Genomic DNA, 14,533 nt, shown 5'->3' with positions numbered 1-14,533 from the left:
AATATGAATGAACTGTCAGTCTCCCATCTTGAAGCGCTCAGTCAGAAAGTATTCAGCAACAGAATCACACACAGCGAGGAACGACCAATCAGCGGCCAAGCTTACACCATTTCAGCCAATGCGGTTGGAGATGGCTTGAGCGGTCTAAAATCCAACCAATGAAGTTGGAGTTCGCGTAGCTGATCCACTTATAGAACCAATGGTTTTCCGTCTATTTTTTATTACATTGATGATGGATCAAATTGATACACTAATGGGTTTGTAGACGCCATCTCACAGTCTCATTGTGTTTTTTTTTTTGGTGTACATCTCAGTGCTTAGGAACACTATGGATATTGCGCCAACCCATCGGCCTAACATCGACTCTGAACAGAATAATGTGTTTAATGACTGAATGCATAAATGAATGAATAGGGTCCATTTGTCATAACTCCCTCAAGTGTCTATCTGGTTATTATTAAACCCCTAAAACATATATATTATCATCAAACTTATGTAAATGGTGTTTCCTCTAAATCATTGCAAAAGGATGTGTCTTTCACCTTCAGTATAAGTGGCTGTATAAATATGCAATTAGTCCCTGCATCTCCACTTACCCCTCTATTTCTCGTCTGCAGCCCAAAAGCCCCACCCTGCTGCTGTTTGCTCGATTGATCCTTTAAGTTTATGATGCCAGATATCTTGCCTGTCTGAATACATTGAGGCTGTCTTTGAAACAATGCAGATTCAGTTAACATCGTTGCTGCTCATGTCACTTGTGAAATACCTTCTAGCGTATAATCAACACCACCCAAACATGTTAACAAAGTAAAAAAAAAAAAAAATTACATAAGAAATATTTGCAACTAAACTACTATAAACTATATGCAACTAAAAATATTAAGTTTAGGGGACACAAGATTTTTATTTTAATTACTAAAGGACTATCCCTATTTAATGATGTATTCTGGAGTAAATCTAACATTAGACCCACATCCACTTCAGTTAAATAAAACTAACATTACAAACTCATAAACTCCAAAGCATTCTGACTTTCAAGAAACTTCATTAGAAGGGCATTTTCCAAGTCTTTGGGTAGGAGTAGGGATATTTACAAAAGATTAACCAAAGTATGTTTTTTTATTTTGGCTGGAACGCCCTAGGAACTTTAAAAGCTCCCATACACACAGCACATGGAGAACAATCCATGCATCTCACTTTAGCAAAAGCTTTAATCATGCCTTGCTAAATATAGAGAACAATACTTCATCAATGTGGCACAAATGTGGTATGTAAATGCCCTTTCCCTAAAGGGATCTTTCAGTGTGCTGTTCCAAAGAAGACAGCAGGGTCAGAGGTCACAGTGCATGGCGTTCTCATTTAACTAATGCCAGTGGCTGGAGGCCCAGAGTTTAATCTGTGCTCTGATCTCCACCCAGAAAATACCTGCTGTCTGATGCCATGAATGTGACACACACACACACACACACAATTCCTCTGCATCAGAGGTAGCGCTAGTCCACACCCCATCATTAAAATAATTAAAAATAAAATGCTCCAACAATTTCTACAAATTCCCACAGATCCCTTCTACATTCAGTACTTGAGACTTTGATAAATGCAGTGTTTCTGTGTTAACTTGTTGACTGTAGCTGAGTGGTGACAGGAAGCAGACATTCTGTATCATCATGATTACATCACAACACTAGTTTACCACCATGAGTGAACTGCTCCAGTCTTAAAAGTTTTAAATACAAAGTTGATGACGGCAAAATGGTGGAAAATCTTTTGGGGACTACTTTGCTTCACAACACTCTACACGTGTCCCTCCACAGAGCATGATTTTTTAAAATTTTCTTTAAGTTGTCTACAGGCAACAGGCAGTGTATTCATAAACATTTCATGTAATAACTTTCTGAGAAGAGCTTTTAGTAGCAGTGGTCTGGTTCCATTTACCACCAGTGTAAACAATTCTCAATCGGTATGTTTTCACATCAATCCACTCTGAAAGACTTTGCTTACATTTGACCCATTTATTTAATCAGAATTTACAGCACACATGGAATAAAATGTTTTAAATTAAAAATTGTTAAAATATTTTTCCATCACAAAGAGAAAGCTTTAGCCCAGCACAAAATGTACACCAGTTTACAATCTTTACTGATACATTCATTATTGGTCCAGAAAAAAAGTTTATTTAAAATAAACAAAAACAGTAGAACAGTATCCTTTCTATACTAAGTACTAAGTGAAACATTACAATGTATTTTTTTATTTATATATATTTTTTTAAAAAACAACAACAAAAGACAGATTCATTATTCCCTTTTTAACAACTGCCCCAAGTCTCGGAACAATAACAGTGTAATATATTACATGATTAGAAAAATAAATTATGAATTGTGTCCTACATAAGCTCATTCCACAGGCACAGAGTGTGGGGAAAAAAGTGTCTATGACAATATTATAAGACATTTAAAAAAAAAAATGAAGAATGTCAGTTGGAAATATTAATGGAAAATTAGAAAGTGTAAAACTCATAGTGTCATAATATTTCTGAAGCTATTTTCTCCTTCAGAATAGAGACACTACAGAAAACACCTCAGTTTATACCATTATAAGCACACGTACATTTAGAGTTAGCGAGGTGGCTAATATGTTCTTTTTTCAGCCTGCCTTGTTTGGATTAGCTACGACTGACTAGTCCAGCTAATAACAATCAAAACTGTTAATTCATTTTAGGTTTTGGTAGAAATACATGTCTTTTTTCTCATTATGTTGAAAGGTATAGTTTTTTTTACCAGCGTTCTGTAAATCTTGCCTGACCTAGCAACAATTGATATGTATTAAAACATTTGTAGACAGAGTGGTAGACTCAACTGGTCATTTGGTCATGCTACAGTTATTCACAAATTCTCAAAATCACTGACATGACACATATCTCAAGAGATTTGTAAATGACCTGTAAGAAGCAGAGACATAATATGGAAACATTTATGTGGACTTTGTTTAGTAATGGTTACTTTTTTGTTTCAAGTTTACTTTTGACCTCACGTGAACGGCATAATATCTCTTCAGGGAAATGTTTGAAATTTAATTGAGTTTTAAACCACAGAGTGTTATTTATATTTAGAAAATATGTGTGTAAATATATTGTTTAGAAATGTGCAGAATGTACGATTTAGGAGGAAAGACTAATTATTTAGCATAGGGTTGGTATAGTCTTTCCTCCTAAATCATAAAAGCATTATTTTGTGTGTGTGTGTGTGAGAGACAGAGAGAGAGTTAAGAATAAGCCCACCAGATGCCATGTTTCTACAGTAGGACAAATGAACAAACACAACAATGGATGGCTATGGAGAGTGCATTTCCTGTTTTTAAGATAATGTGGCAGCCTGAAAAGTGAGGGGTGAAGGAGAGGTAGTAGGCTCCAATCCGCACCCATACCACTAGATGCCAGTAAATCTTACATGCTGCATCTTTAATTGTATAATTACATTTTAAGTCTCATACCAAATGTGCAACAGCAGCTGTCTCCTCACATGCACAGTGAACCTCAACACCACAGAGACAGCAGACAGAAGGAATAAAAATATATTCAAGCATAAAATGGAGTCTGTTTGTATTGGAAATATGCATCTGCAAAAATAGCAAATATTTAATGTAATTTAAATCTGTGCAAATTTGCAAATGTTAATCCAACACACCCCAACATTTGAAAGGAACAACCAGCCATTTTCTCCAATGATTCCCTCCCTCACTTTATGAAACAGCCATTATACTGACACCTAGTGGTGGCCTGGACAGACTAGAAGTTAATATTTGAAACATGGCAATCCGAATTTGGGACTCCATTTGTGGGGCACTGACGTTCTTTCAGATACTACAAATACATTTCACCCTTCATGTCATGTAAAGTTTGGTTTATAAATAAAGTAATAATGAATAATTATTTCTTAATTACATAAATACTGTTAGCTGCTTTTTTGTGGTAACATTGACTTCTTAGAAGCTTTGTAGAGTGTGAATGATTTATAAACTCTCCTAATTTCTAAAAATGGGACTCTAAGATTTCAATTCAAGTGATATGATGCAGTTATAAATGAATATTTAAAAAAAAGTCCTATATGCATATCAATATTTAATGTTTATAGCTTATAGGGGTATCCAAACTGCTTCTGAACTTTAGAGGCCAATTTACATCTCATGAAAATCCAGATTGCATGAATGTCTCTTTTACTCCCTCAACACCATTCAGTGCTCAGCATCAATGACATCCTCTCTTCAGGTGTTTTACTCCACAAAGCACTTGCATAAACATTGGACAGAAATGAATAATTGTAACCCTTAAGCTTATAACTTAAAATAAATAAGTAGTTTCTATGCTAATGGCCACACATTTATAATATAAGACTAGTGGTTAAACCCCTACTTTAAACCTTGGATAATGTTATGTCTTTGGTCCTTGTAATGTCACTAACCAGTCAAATCAAACAGAGCAATTAAAGTAATATTGTCTGTTTTGTAAGTAGCCTTTATATTAAAACCAACCCTCAGCTGTGGCTAACTTTAGTTAGCTCTGTAAGGAGACTATGAAATCTGGATATTACTCTCAGCCTGAGAGGGATTTTAAACAAAGAAATATCTTACATGGGGTATATTTACAAAGTGTTTGGACAATGTTCTTAAACATACACAAAAACTGAGTTAAGTGTGTAACTGCAAATGTGTGCATTTCTAGGATTCAGCATATTTTTGGTCTTCCAAGTCTCCTCCTCCTTACTACTGCTGAGTATGTGTCAGTTTATTTTACAGTAGAGGAAATGTAGAGTAAAAATGCATCTAAATATGGACTGTTTTCCCACCTCTACTACTTCTCCTCCACAATCTGTACTGGAAACCGTTTTTACAAGTAAGGATCAAAGTTTTTCTTGGCTATGCTTAAAAAAATACAGTGATGATTAAAGAAACAGTGTAATAAAAAGGATTAATGTTACCAACAAATTACCACCATAACTGATGCCTATTCTCTTAATTATCTCATCAGCAGGTGTGCCATATTTGAACAGGTGACGTTCTGGAAGAGTTTGATGTTTCAGAATTGACTTCATCCTCAAGATCAACTGGAGTCCTGAAACATTTGGGCATCTAGAAATATCTAGAACAGGCTTTCAGAGTACTCTAGATATTCCCAAAGTGTTTTCTTCTTTTCTGACCAGTGAAAATAGAGTATATGCTTCGTCTTCATAAATGTGGGTTCTAAAGGAGGAGCCGTATCTGTCAATATAACACAAATGTTGCTGACAGCAAAAGAAAATTAACAGCCATTAGATTAAATTATGCAAATGACATAATTCAAATTAGTGATGACTCATTTCTGTGAGCTGCATTAGTTTGGTCAAACTATAAGCTCACCTCCTGATGAATGAATTCAGCAGTATGATCAGTCTTTCTTTAGCTCTGTTGTATGGTACGGGTGACCAGGGCCAGGGGTCACAGCCAGATTCTCCTGCTTCATTGTGGGTAGATTAGCAGGTGCCACGACATCATTGTTTTCCAGCGCTCCATAGGAGAAAGAACCATTATAGTCAGGCTGAACGGCCCAGCCCTTCTCATGAATGGTAGGAATACCTGCATCAACAACAATTAAATGATATTTTGAATGCTGTATAGTACTCTACAGCTTAGGCTAGTATTGTAAAGAACAATTTTAAACATCATCACTGTCCAACAAAAAACATGCATCTCCAATATAGGAACTTTACAGGAGAAGGAAAATACTTTCAATGGAGATCTATGTAAAAAGATTTTATTCCAAGTAATTTTGAAGATTTTATATTGGTCCATTCATCATGAAATTTTCACACAATGTGAAGGACAGCTGCTTTGCTCTAATGATGTAACTAAAAACTGCACGAAAAAAAAAAAAAAAAAAAAAAAAAAAAAGGATACCTATGCTTTTCATTGGACAGGTATTTTTCTGGAGATCACTCTAGCTTTCCGTTTGCATCAGTCTAAACATAAATCATTTGCATTAGTGATTTTTCACTAATCAAGTCTTTTTATATCAAAAATGCACCTTTATGGATTTTTAATTTATTTTGCGGGGACTTTCACTAATCATTAGTGATTAACACCTTATACTTTCTAGACATGAAGGGAGATAAATTCTACCCTAAAGGAATTTTGCCATTCACTCGCAACAACAAAAACCTGAAGTCTTACTCTACTAAAATATGCAAAATAGCAATCTCGATAAGAAAGATTTGGGAAATCTATATGCAAATATAAAGTGTATAATAACGCTTCATTCATTCATTCATTATCTGTAACCGCTTATCCAATTCAGGGTCGCGGTGGGTCCAGAGCCTACCTGGAATCATTGGGCGCAAGGCGGAAATACACCCTGGAGGGGGCGCCAGTCCTTCACAGGGCAACACAGACAAACACACACACATTCACTCACACACTCAGACCTACGGACACTTTTGAGTCGCACCCGGAGGAAACCCCGAGGACACGGGGAGAACACACCAACTCCCCCCAGACAGTCACCAGGTGCGGGAATCAAATCCACAATCTCCAGGCCCCTGGAGCTGTGTGACTGCGACACTACCTACTGCGTATAATAACGCTTGATAAAGTAAAATATAACTACAGGGAAAATATAACTACTACAGTTTATATCTCTGAAAAGCACACACACACACGCGCATGCACACGCACACACACAAAATGATCTGGTACCTTTCACCATGTCCATGGTCACGTAAGGCTCAAATGCTTTGGCTTTTTTCTTGTTTTTGGTAATCAAGAACACTCCAAGGAAGCACACAGCACATCTGAAGAAAGACCCAGTGATTTATATATTTGAAAATAGTCTTTTACAGCCTTTGTCACAGTTACTGATATATGACATCATGCTTACCCTAGCAAAAACATGCAGATGTGAAGGATGTCCTCATGGTTGAACTCCAGATAGAAAATGGCTCCTGATTTAAAATACAAACAAACAAAAACATTTCTAAGTACATTACTAATTACTATAAATGTGTTAACCAAAGCTTTATTTAGATTGAATATTTTTATTCCAATTGTCATGACATTGGCATGTTAAGACATAGTAACAAACAAGCTAAGAGAATAGCACTAAAGTAATGATGAAAATAAAAATACAAAAAATGGAAAAAAACAAACAATTAAAACAGATGAATGAATGGCTTAGAATATATAATCCAAATTAAAACCTGGTCAAATAACAAATAAAATCCAGTTATTTATAAACTTAGAAATTAATTTTTCGATCTACAGAAATAATATAAACTTGTCTGAGGGGGATAGAAGGCCCCTAATTGAAAGTTCCCTACTGGTGTTACCTGCAGCTACAGCAAAGACTGTGGAAAAGATGTAGTTGACACAGGCGATGAGTGAGGAATCATACAAATGGGATGCTTGTGATAGAAATCTGGAACAAAATCAACATATGATAACAGTTATATATAAAACACAGAAAATCACAACTGCTGAAAAGTCCCACAGATAATAAAATCATGTGATTAAATTTTCACAGAATTATTTTTGGAACGTTGGAACGATAGTAAAGAAAAACTGAGAACTCACGATGCTTGAAAAACGATGGTGGCCACCATGCAGACAATCATGACATAGAAGATGGGGTAGGTGAGCTGGAGCGACTCCTGAATGCTGAGAACCACCATACCAGACACTGCCTTCACCGCAATCACCGTCACTGAGCCTAAAGAGCAAATGCAACAGAGCTGTAAGGACAACACAAGGTCCATTCCAAGCCCAGCTTACTTAGTACAGTTATAATGCAGAAACTAGGATAATGCAATGCATGTAAACAATAATATCACTAATAAAACCTGAATGCAAGCTAGACAACCTGATGTTACAACAACAGCAGAATTATAAGAGACAAAATATACTACTAATATTTGCTAGTTAGGCATTGACATTGGCCAATTTTTCTGAGAAACCTAATGTTGCTAAACATGCTAGAATGAGTTGCAAATTCATTACATGCTACAACAAAAAACTGAAATATTTCATTCCTTTTACCCAGATGCTCTGGAATTCAGTAAGAGCAGCAATCACTGTTAAGTATTAACAGCATAATTTTACAATTCACCCAAATTGTCAGGACACTAAAGCTGAATGAAATATTTTTAGAATTTATCTTAGGCTGTACGCTATTTTGGGAAAATTGTAGAACAGACTGTTTTAAAATGTAAAGAAAAAACCTTATTTACAATTATTGCATTTAAGTCATAGCCATTGAGTAACTTATCAGTTACTCCTAATATCTAATTGCCATATTTCACACATCAAGTAGCCTTCTTAGGAAATTAACCTTACCCAGCAGTGCCACTAGCAGCAGGATGAGCACGAGGTAGTTAGCATTGCGTTGTTTATAAAAATATAGAATCAAGCAGAAGGTGATGATCTCCAGCAGCTGGACAGGGAAAGGGCAGAAAACAGTGTGTTTGTTGTAAAGTTTACAGCTTAGATTCATACCAAAGCTTTTCACACCAAAAAGGTTTGTACAAACTACTAGAATGCTATTCATAGAATGCTAATTTTAAATGTGAACACTATGGCACCTATTATAGTTTGTGATACATTTTTCTCAATATATGAAAAATGCAAATTTTTTTTTAGAAATATATGTTTTATATCCACTAAGAGATCATCCAATACATTTAGGTTTTTTTTCTCTGTGTAAACTTAACTATATATATAGGAAAGGTTGACATTTGTAACATGCAATTAAATCAAGACTACAAGATTACAAAATTCTCCTGACAAATTTTTCTAACAAAAGCACTATAGTGCTATATTAATTAAATGGCCTGAAATGCATGTCCCAGGATTTTAAAAAGTAAACTTGTATACTAAATGTCTCACCAGGTATAGGAGGAAAGGCCAGCCAATTAAATGCTTCACAATGTTTTCTCCATTCAGTTTCTCATGAGTGTTTGGTCCAAACGTTACAAAGAGGTATGTACCCCCAATGGTCAACACACAACCGAGGAACGACAAAATGTAGCGCTCTGCGAACAAAAAAAATGGCCAGTAAATAAACAAATATTCACAGGTGAGACCCATAGTAGTTGTTATATTTTTTGACAAGAGTTCAGAAAAATAATACATTAAATAATACAAAAAGTAATAATTTAATAATTCCACTAGCATTTTGCTATTTGTACCCTAGGCATGAGATACAATCCCTTTTTATATGTGGTAATCTCTACATTCCCCCACATCCCCCCCAAATTAAACTATATTCAGAGAGTTAAAAGGACTTTACAGATTGACTACATTTAGAATAAACTGTAAAACTAATTTATTTTTTTAGTCTTTTCCTGCCAAATATTTTGTAAAGGAGAGACATTCCAATGTCATAGTGGTTGATTTCTTGTAGTGTGTTATACCACTGCACCTATGCTAAGACTGAAATTCTTATTTATGGCTAAACTGGAGTTCAATTCCCTCCCTGGGCAGGAAGACAACACAATATCTGTAAGAGTTCTTGGGCTAGACTCCCAACACTACTTTAGGCTACATATGTACGACAATCCATTATAAGTAATTCTGAATAAGAATATGTAAATGTGATTGCAAAACAGCCAATAAAGGAAGCCTCTGCCAACGAACTCCAAGCTAATTGTGGCTGTTTTATCAGATGAGGATTTAAATGGCCAGCCCCTCTGGCAGCTATAGCTCAACTCAGAATGAGAGTAAAGATATTTGCATTCTCTTCACAGACACATTTTCATACTATTTGACTGAATTATAATAAGAAAAGCTGGATGACTTACTCAGAAACTCCTTTGGCTTCCATTTCTCTCTCAGAAAAAGAAATCCCAGTATGCAACTTGCTGTGCAGGGACATGCATAGAAATGTAAAATTATATTTGCCCAATTATATCAAGACAAAACATTTAAAAAATATATATTATTTTGAATTTGTTATGAACTATATTTCCATTTAGTAAACTAATCAGTAACAATAATCCATTATTCAGTAAAGATTATGAATGATTCTGTATCAAATATATACACTAAGCAAATAACTCATTCAGTTACTATGACAATTTTAATAACCTCTACAAATTATTAGTAATTACTGAATAAATCACAATAATTGCTGAATAATTCAATAATAAAAGAAACTGAATAATTCATGATCAGAATCAGATTATTCAAAAACTAATATGAATGTTCACTGATACATGAACACCTATTCAGGATTTACAATGTATTAAAATTCATGAATATGAATAAAATGAATAAACTCTTTCTGGAAAAGTTGACATTTGTAACATGCAATTAAATCAAGACTACAAGATTAGAAAATTCTCCTGACAAATTTTCCAAACAAAAGCACTAACAAAATATTTCTAATGTTTCCAATGACTGACCTGATTGTACTTTATAAATATAAATACATTTAGAATGAAAAGATGCAGTCATGTGTAGTGTTAAACAACAATGGTTTCTGAAGTATTTCCAGAGTCTTCAGTCACAGTAGCATGAAGGCTTCTCATGTAGTACTGTCAGAAGGCTTGAAGGTGCAATTAATTAAAATCTTGTTTATATTACAAAAAGCTATCAAGTTTGTCAGTAAAATTTGAATAACTGTTGAAGAGGTTTAATAAATCACAGATTTGTGTATATTCCATTTTACTCAGTGTTCCAACTTTTTGGTTTGTATTATGAATAATTCAATACTAATATGAATTATTCAGTATGAATTATGAACTAAACAGACACTGCTATGTATAATCACTGTGAAAATGTTGTGCTGAAATACTTGCCTATAACAGAAACAGCACTGAGGGGAGCTATGAGAGAGAGGGGGGCAAAAGCGTAGGATACAAACAGCATCCCTTCGCCTACCAGCATCAGCACAAACCCACTCCACCATGACTTTGTCCGATAAAACTGCCGCGGATCTTTACTGCCTGCCAATTTCACATGACTGTGCTTCTGTGTGTGTAAGTGAGAGTGAGTGAGTGAGTGAGAGAGAGAGAGAGAGAGAGAGAGAGAGAGAGAGAGAGAGAGAGAGAGAGAGAGAGAGAGAGAGAGAGAGAGAGAAAGAAATATCCAATATCATGAGGTTAATACATCAGCAACTCATATTCCAAAAATTTCATGACCATGATATCTACTCAATATACAGGGCATTAAAAATGCATTGGTGCACTGTGATGACTCATTCTGAAGGAAGTAGTTCAACTACATCAGTTATGAGTGATAGAATCAACTACTTAAAAAAAATAATACTAATATGTACTACTAGTAATAATAATAATAATAATAATAATAATAAGATTAAGTGATTAAGCGTCTATTACCAAAATAAATTCCTGTTGGATGTTTTAAATAAATAAATAGTAAATGTATATTTCATACTACATTTGTTATCAAAAATACAACATAGCAGTCTGCAAGCTGTGTATATTTATGATGTTCCCGGTATATTTACTCAGTTATTTAATTAGCCTGATATCATTACAAAAGAAGAAGAACCCTTTTTGGTGCCATATAGAACCCTTCTCTAAAAGGTGCTTTATAGAACCATCTATAGCACATTCTTCGTCAATCTGAAGAATACTTCCAGATGAAAAGAACCCTTTAATCCTGTCAAAGGTTCTTCAAATGATCAGGGACATAACCTATACATAACCATTTTCTTTACTAAAGAACCATCATTTTAAGTGTGTGAATTTAATGTGGGAACTGGCATATTTGTAAATATTCCTGGCATTAACCTTTGAAATACGAATTGGAATGAAAGCCCGGGGCCAGGAAAGGGTGTTTGAAAGCAATACAACAATAAACAAAACCCCAATGGAAGGAATCCACTACGTAACCTAATGTGTTGAAGACGTATTCATAAGGTTTCCGCCCTACAGACATAACGGGTAGCTCTTTAAAAACAACAACAAAAAAAAAAAACATAAAAGAACAAAATGCTACACTGCCCTGCCCACTGACCTTCATTCTTTATTCTCCTGTCACTGCATTACCTCATCACTGAGGGTGTGACTGAGGACATGCCTCTAAAACACATTGTGAACACCTCCCTTCTTACCTGTATGCTGACGGAGATGCTGATCAGCAAGTTTCCAAAGATAGCCAGCAATGTCCCAATGAGGTTCTCCTGAGTGGCATGACCATAAGAGGGGAGGAGGCAAAAGGATAAAAAAACAAAGAAACCCCTTCAGTAAAACACTTTTGGAATGGTTCTTTCAGTCCTGAGATACTGAGATAATAAATATAAAGATAATAAATCCTGAGATAATAAATATACAGCATAAGCTATTACCAGGCATGCTTGTCTACAAGAGTTACTCCCTTAGTCAACACTATTCGATGGATTATGTTAGGAGTACTGTGTGTACCGCACTAGTGTTCATCATAAGCATTGTCTTGTAATACAATTTATAAATGCCTTGTGATTATTCATCCCATTATTTGAGCCTTTGCATATCGTTTTATTGTAGATATTTAATAAGCATAAGTGTCCACAATTATTTATGTCCTTTGGGGCCAATACGGTGTTCCGTAATTATATGTCTGTTTGCCTTATCTTGTGACTATCTTTCATTTCATATATCCCTTCATCTCTCCCTTACTCCATCTAACGATCTCTTTTTCCCTATTAGGTGTACAAATACGTTTTGTAGTTTTTGAGTAACATATTACTGTAATTCAAAGTTCAAACATTGTCCTGCACTTTTGTCACATTTTTTTTGATGGAACTCAATGAATGTAGATAGAAATATACTTTTTTCACTTCCCATTTTTGAAAATTCTTATACATTTAGCTGAATAAAATGGCAATTGTCATTTTTAATATTACACCAGGGTTACCACCACATGACAAAAGAGCAGGAGAATGTTTTAATTACAATCATATGTTTAAACAAAAATGCTTCAAAGCCTATTGGTAGACCTAACACAACAAGATATAACCTTTCAAGGCAGCACACATTTAAACGAAAAGCATTGTTTTAATTACAACAAATATGAGTGAATACTAAGCCATTTGAATATAATTTATGGAATGAAGAGGTTTACAACTCTGCATGTGCAGAAACTCAAGAGTATAAGATGTGTATATTATGTATATATAAAAATATTTGTATATGTTTAATGTTGTAGATGAGTCTGCATGAATGCAAACTCTTACTTGACGTGTAGATTTTTAAATGTGTCTGAAGGTGTCACATGCTGTATGTGAGTGTCTGAGAGTGGATATAAACAGTAACTCGCAGCGTAGGAGGTGTTTAGAAATATCTGAATGTATTTAATGCCGCATATGAGTGTCTGAGAGCGAATATAAAAAGTAACTCTCAGTGTAGGAGGTGTTTAAATATGTTTAAAGTACATAAGCATGTGAATATACACAGTAACTTATGTTCTCGGTGTTTTAAAGGTGTTTAGTGTTGTACATGAGTCTTTGAGAGTGAATATAAACAATAACTCGGTGTAGGAGGTGTTTAAAAGTTTTTTATCTAAGGTGTTTAATGCTGTACATGAGCCTGTGAGAGTGAATATGAACAGTAACTCACAGTGTAGGATGTGTTTTAAATATGTCGGAAGGTGTTTAATGTTGTATATGAGCCTGTGAGAGTGAATATGAACAGTAACTCACAGTGTAGGAAGTGCCTCTGTCTTTTTCAGTTTGTGCGATGCTCACTCCGTCCATTATTTTTTCAGAAATAAATATGTAGTTAAAGTAACGATCCTAGTTAACGTTTCAGATATGATACACTCATCTCTCTAAAGCGGTGATAATTCAATTATTGTGTATTTCATTTGTTAATTCTCTCTGCGAGCGGGTCGACATCTTCGGCACACTTCCGCTTTCGTCTGCTCCAGGTGACGTTCTTCGCGCATGCGTTGGTGACGTATGGCTCCATATAAGCCTATCGTTTATAACTCTGATAAAATTGCATTGTTTATAATGGGAACATGTATTATTTGTTATTCACAGCAAAATGGGCTTAGTTTTAAATAACCAATCACTCATAAATGTAAATTGCCTTTGGAAAAGCTACACATATGACACTGTAAGAAATTTTTAATGTATTTGTATTTTTCAAACTCCAAACAGCAGATGGCAGAAAAGAGCTTTCAAAAATGTTTGTTTATAACCCAAAATAAGAACTGAAGAACAGATTCCGAAGTCAGGTGTTGTAGGGTGTGTGTGTGTGTGTGTGTGTGTGTGTGTGTGTGTGTGTGTGTGTGTGTGTGTGTGTGTGTGTGTGTGTGTGTGTGTGTGAGAGAGAGAGAGTTTTATGTTTTTTCTTTTAAAGTGTTGTAGGGTGTGTGTGTGTGTGTGAGAGAGTGTTTTGTATTTTTCTTTTAGGCTGTTGTAGGGTGTGTGAGTGTGTGTGAGAGAGTGTTCTATATATTTTTTTTATTTTAGGGTGTTGTAGGGTTTGTGTATGTATGTATGTGTGTGTGTCTGTGTGTGAGAGAGATAGAGAGTGTGTTTTATATTTTTCTTTTAGGTTAA

At 35.0% G+C, this 14,533-nt stretch overlaps 1 protein-coding gene across 1 annotated transcript; it reads right to left on the bottom strand.

The window, feature by feature from the left end:
• Positions 1-2,011: 2,011 nt before the first annotated feature.
• On the bottom strand, positions 2,012-13,879 carry nipal3 (NIPA like domain containing 3). The gene is made up of 12 exons (XM_066672089.1): positions 13,667-13,879; positions 12,101-12,169; positions 10,821-10,992; positions 9,822-9,881; positions 8,908-9,053; positions 8,359-8,455; positions 7,600-7,735; positions 7,356-7,444; positions 6,908-6,971; positions 6,727-6,821; positions 5,395-5,610; positions 2,012-5,279 (listed from the first exon to the last, which is right to left on the bottom strand). The coding sequence occupies exons 1-11, from the start codon at positions 13,718-13,720 to the stop codon at positions 5,423-5,425; spliced, it is 1,170 nt and encodes a 389-aa protein (XP_066528186.1). The 5' UTR covers positions 13,721-13,879; the 3' UTR covers positions 2,012-5,279; positions 5,395-5,422.
• Positions 13,880-14,533: the final 654 nt, after the last annotated feature.

This window comes from Hoplias malabaricus, chromosome 1, assembly GCF_029633855.1.
Source record: "Hoplias malabaricus isolate fHopMal1 chromosome 1, fHopMal1.hap1, whole genome shotgun sequence".
NCBI classification, from domain to species: domain Eukaryota; kingdom Metazoa; phylum Chordata; class Actinopteri; order Characiformes; family Erythrinidae; genus Hoplias; species Hoplias malabaricus.
Note: the sequence above shows the minus strand (reverse complement) of the source record. Positions and strands in the feature narration are given on the sequence as shown.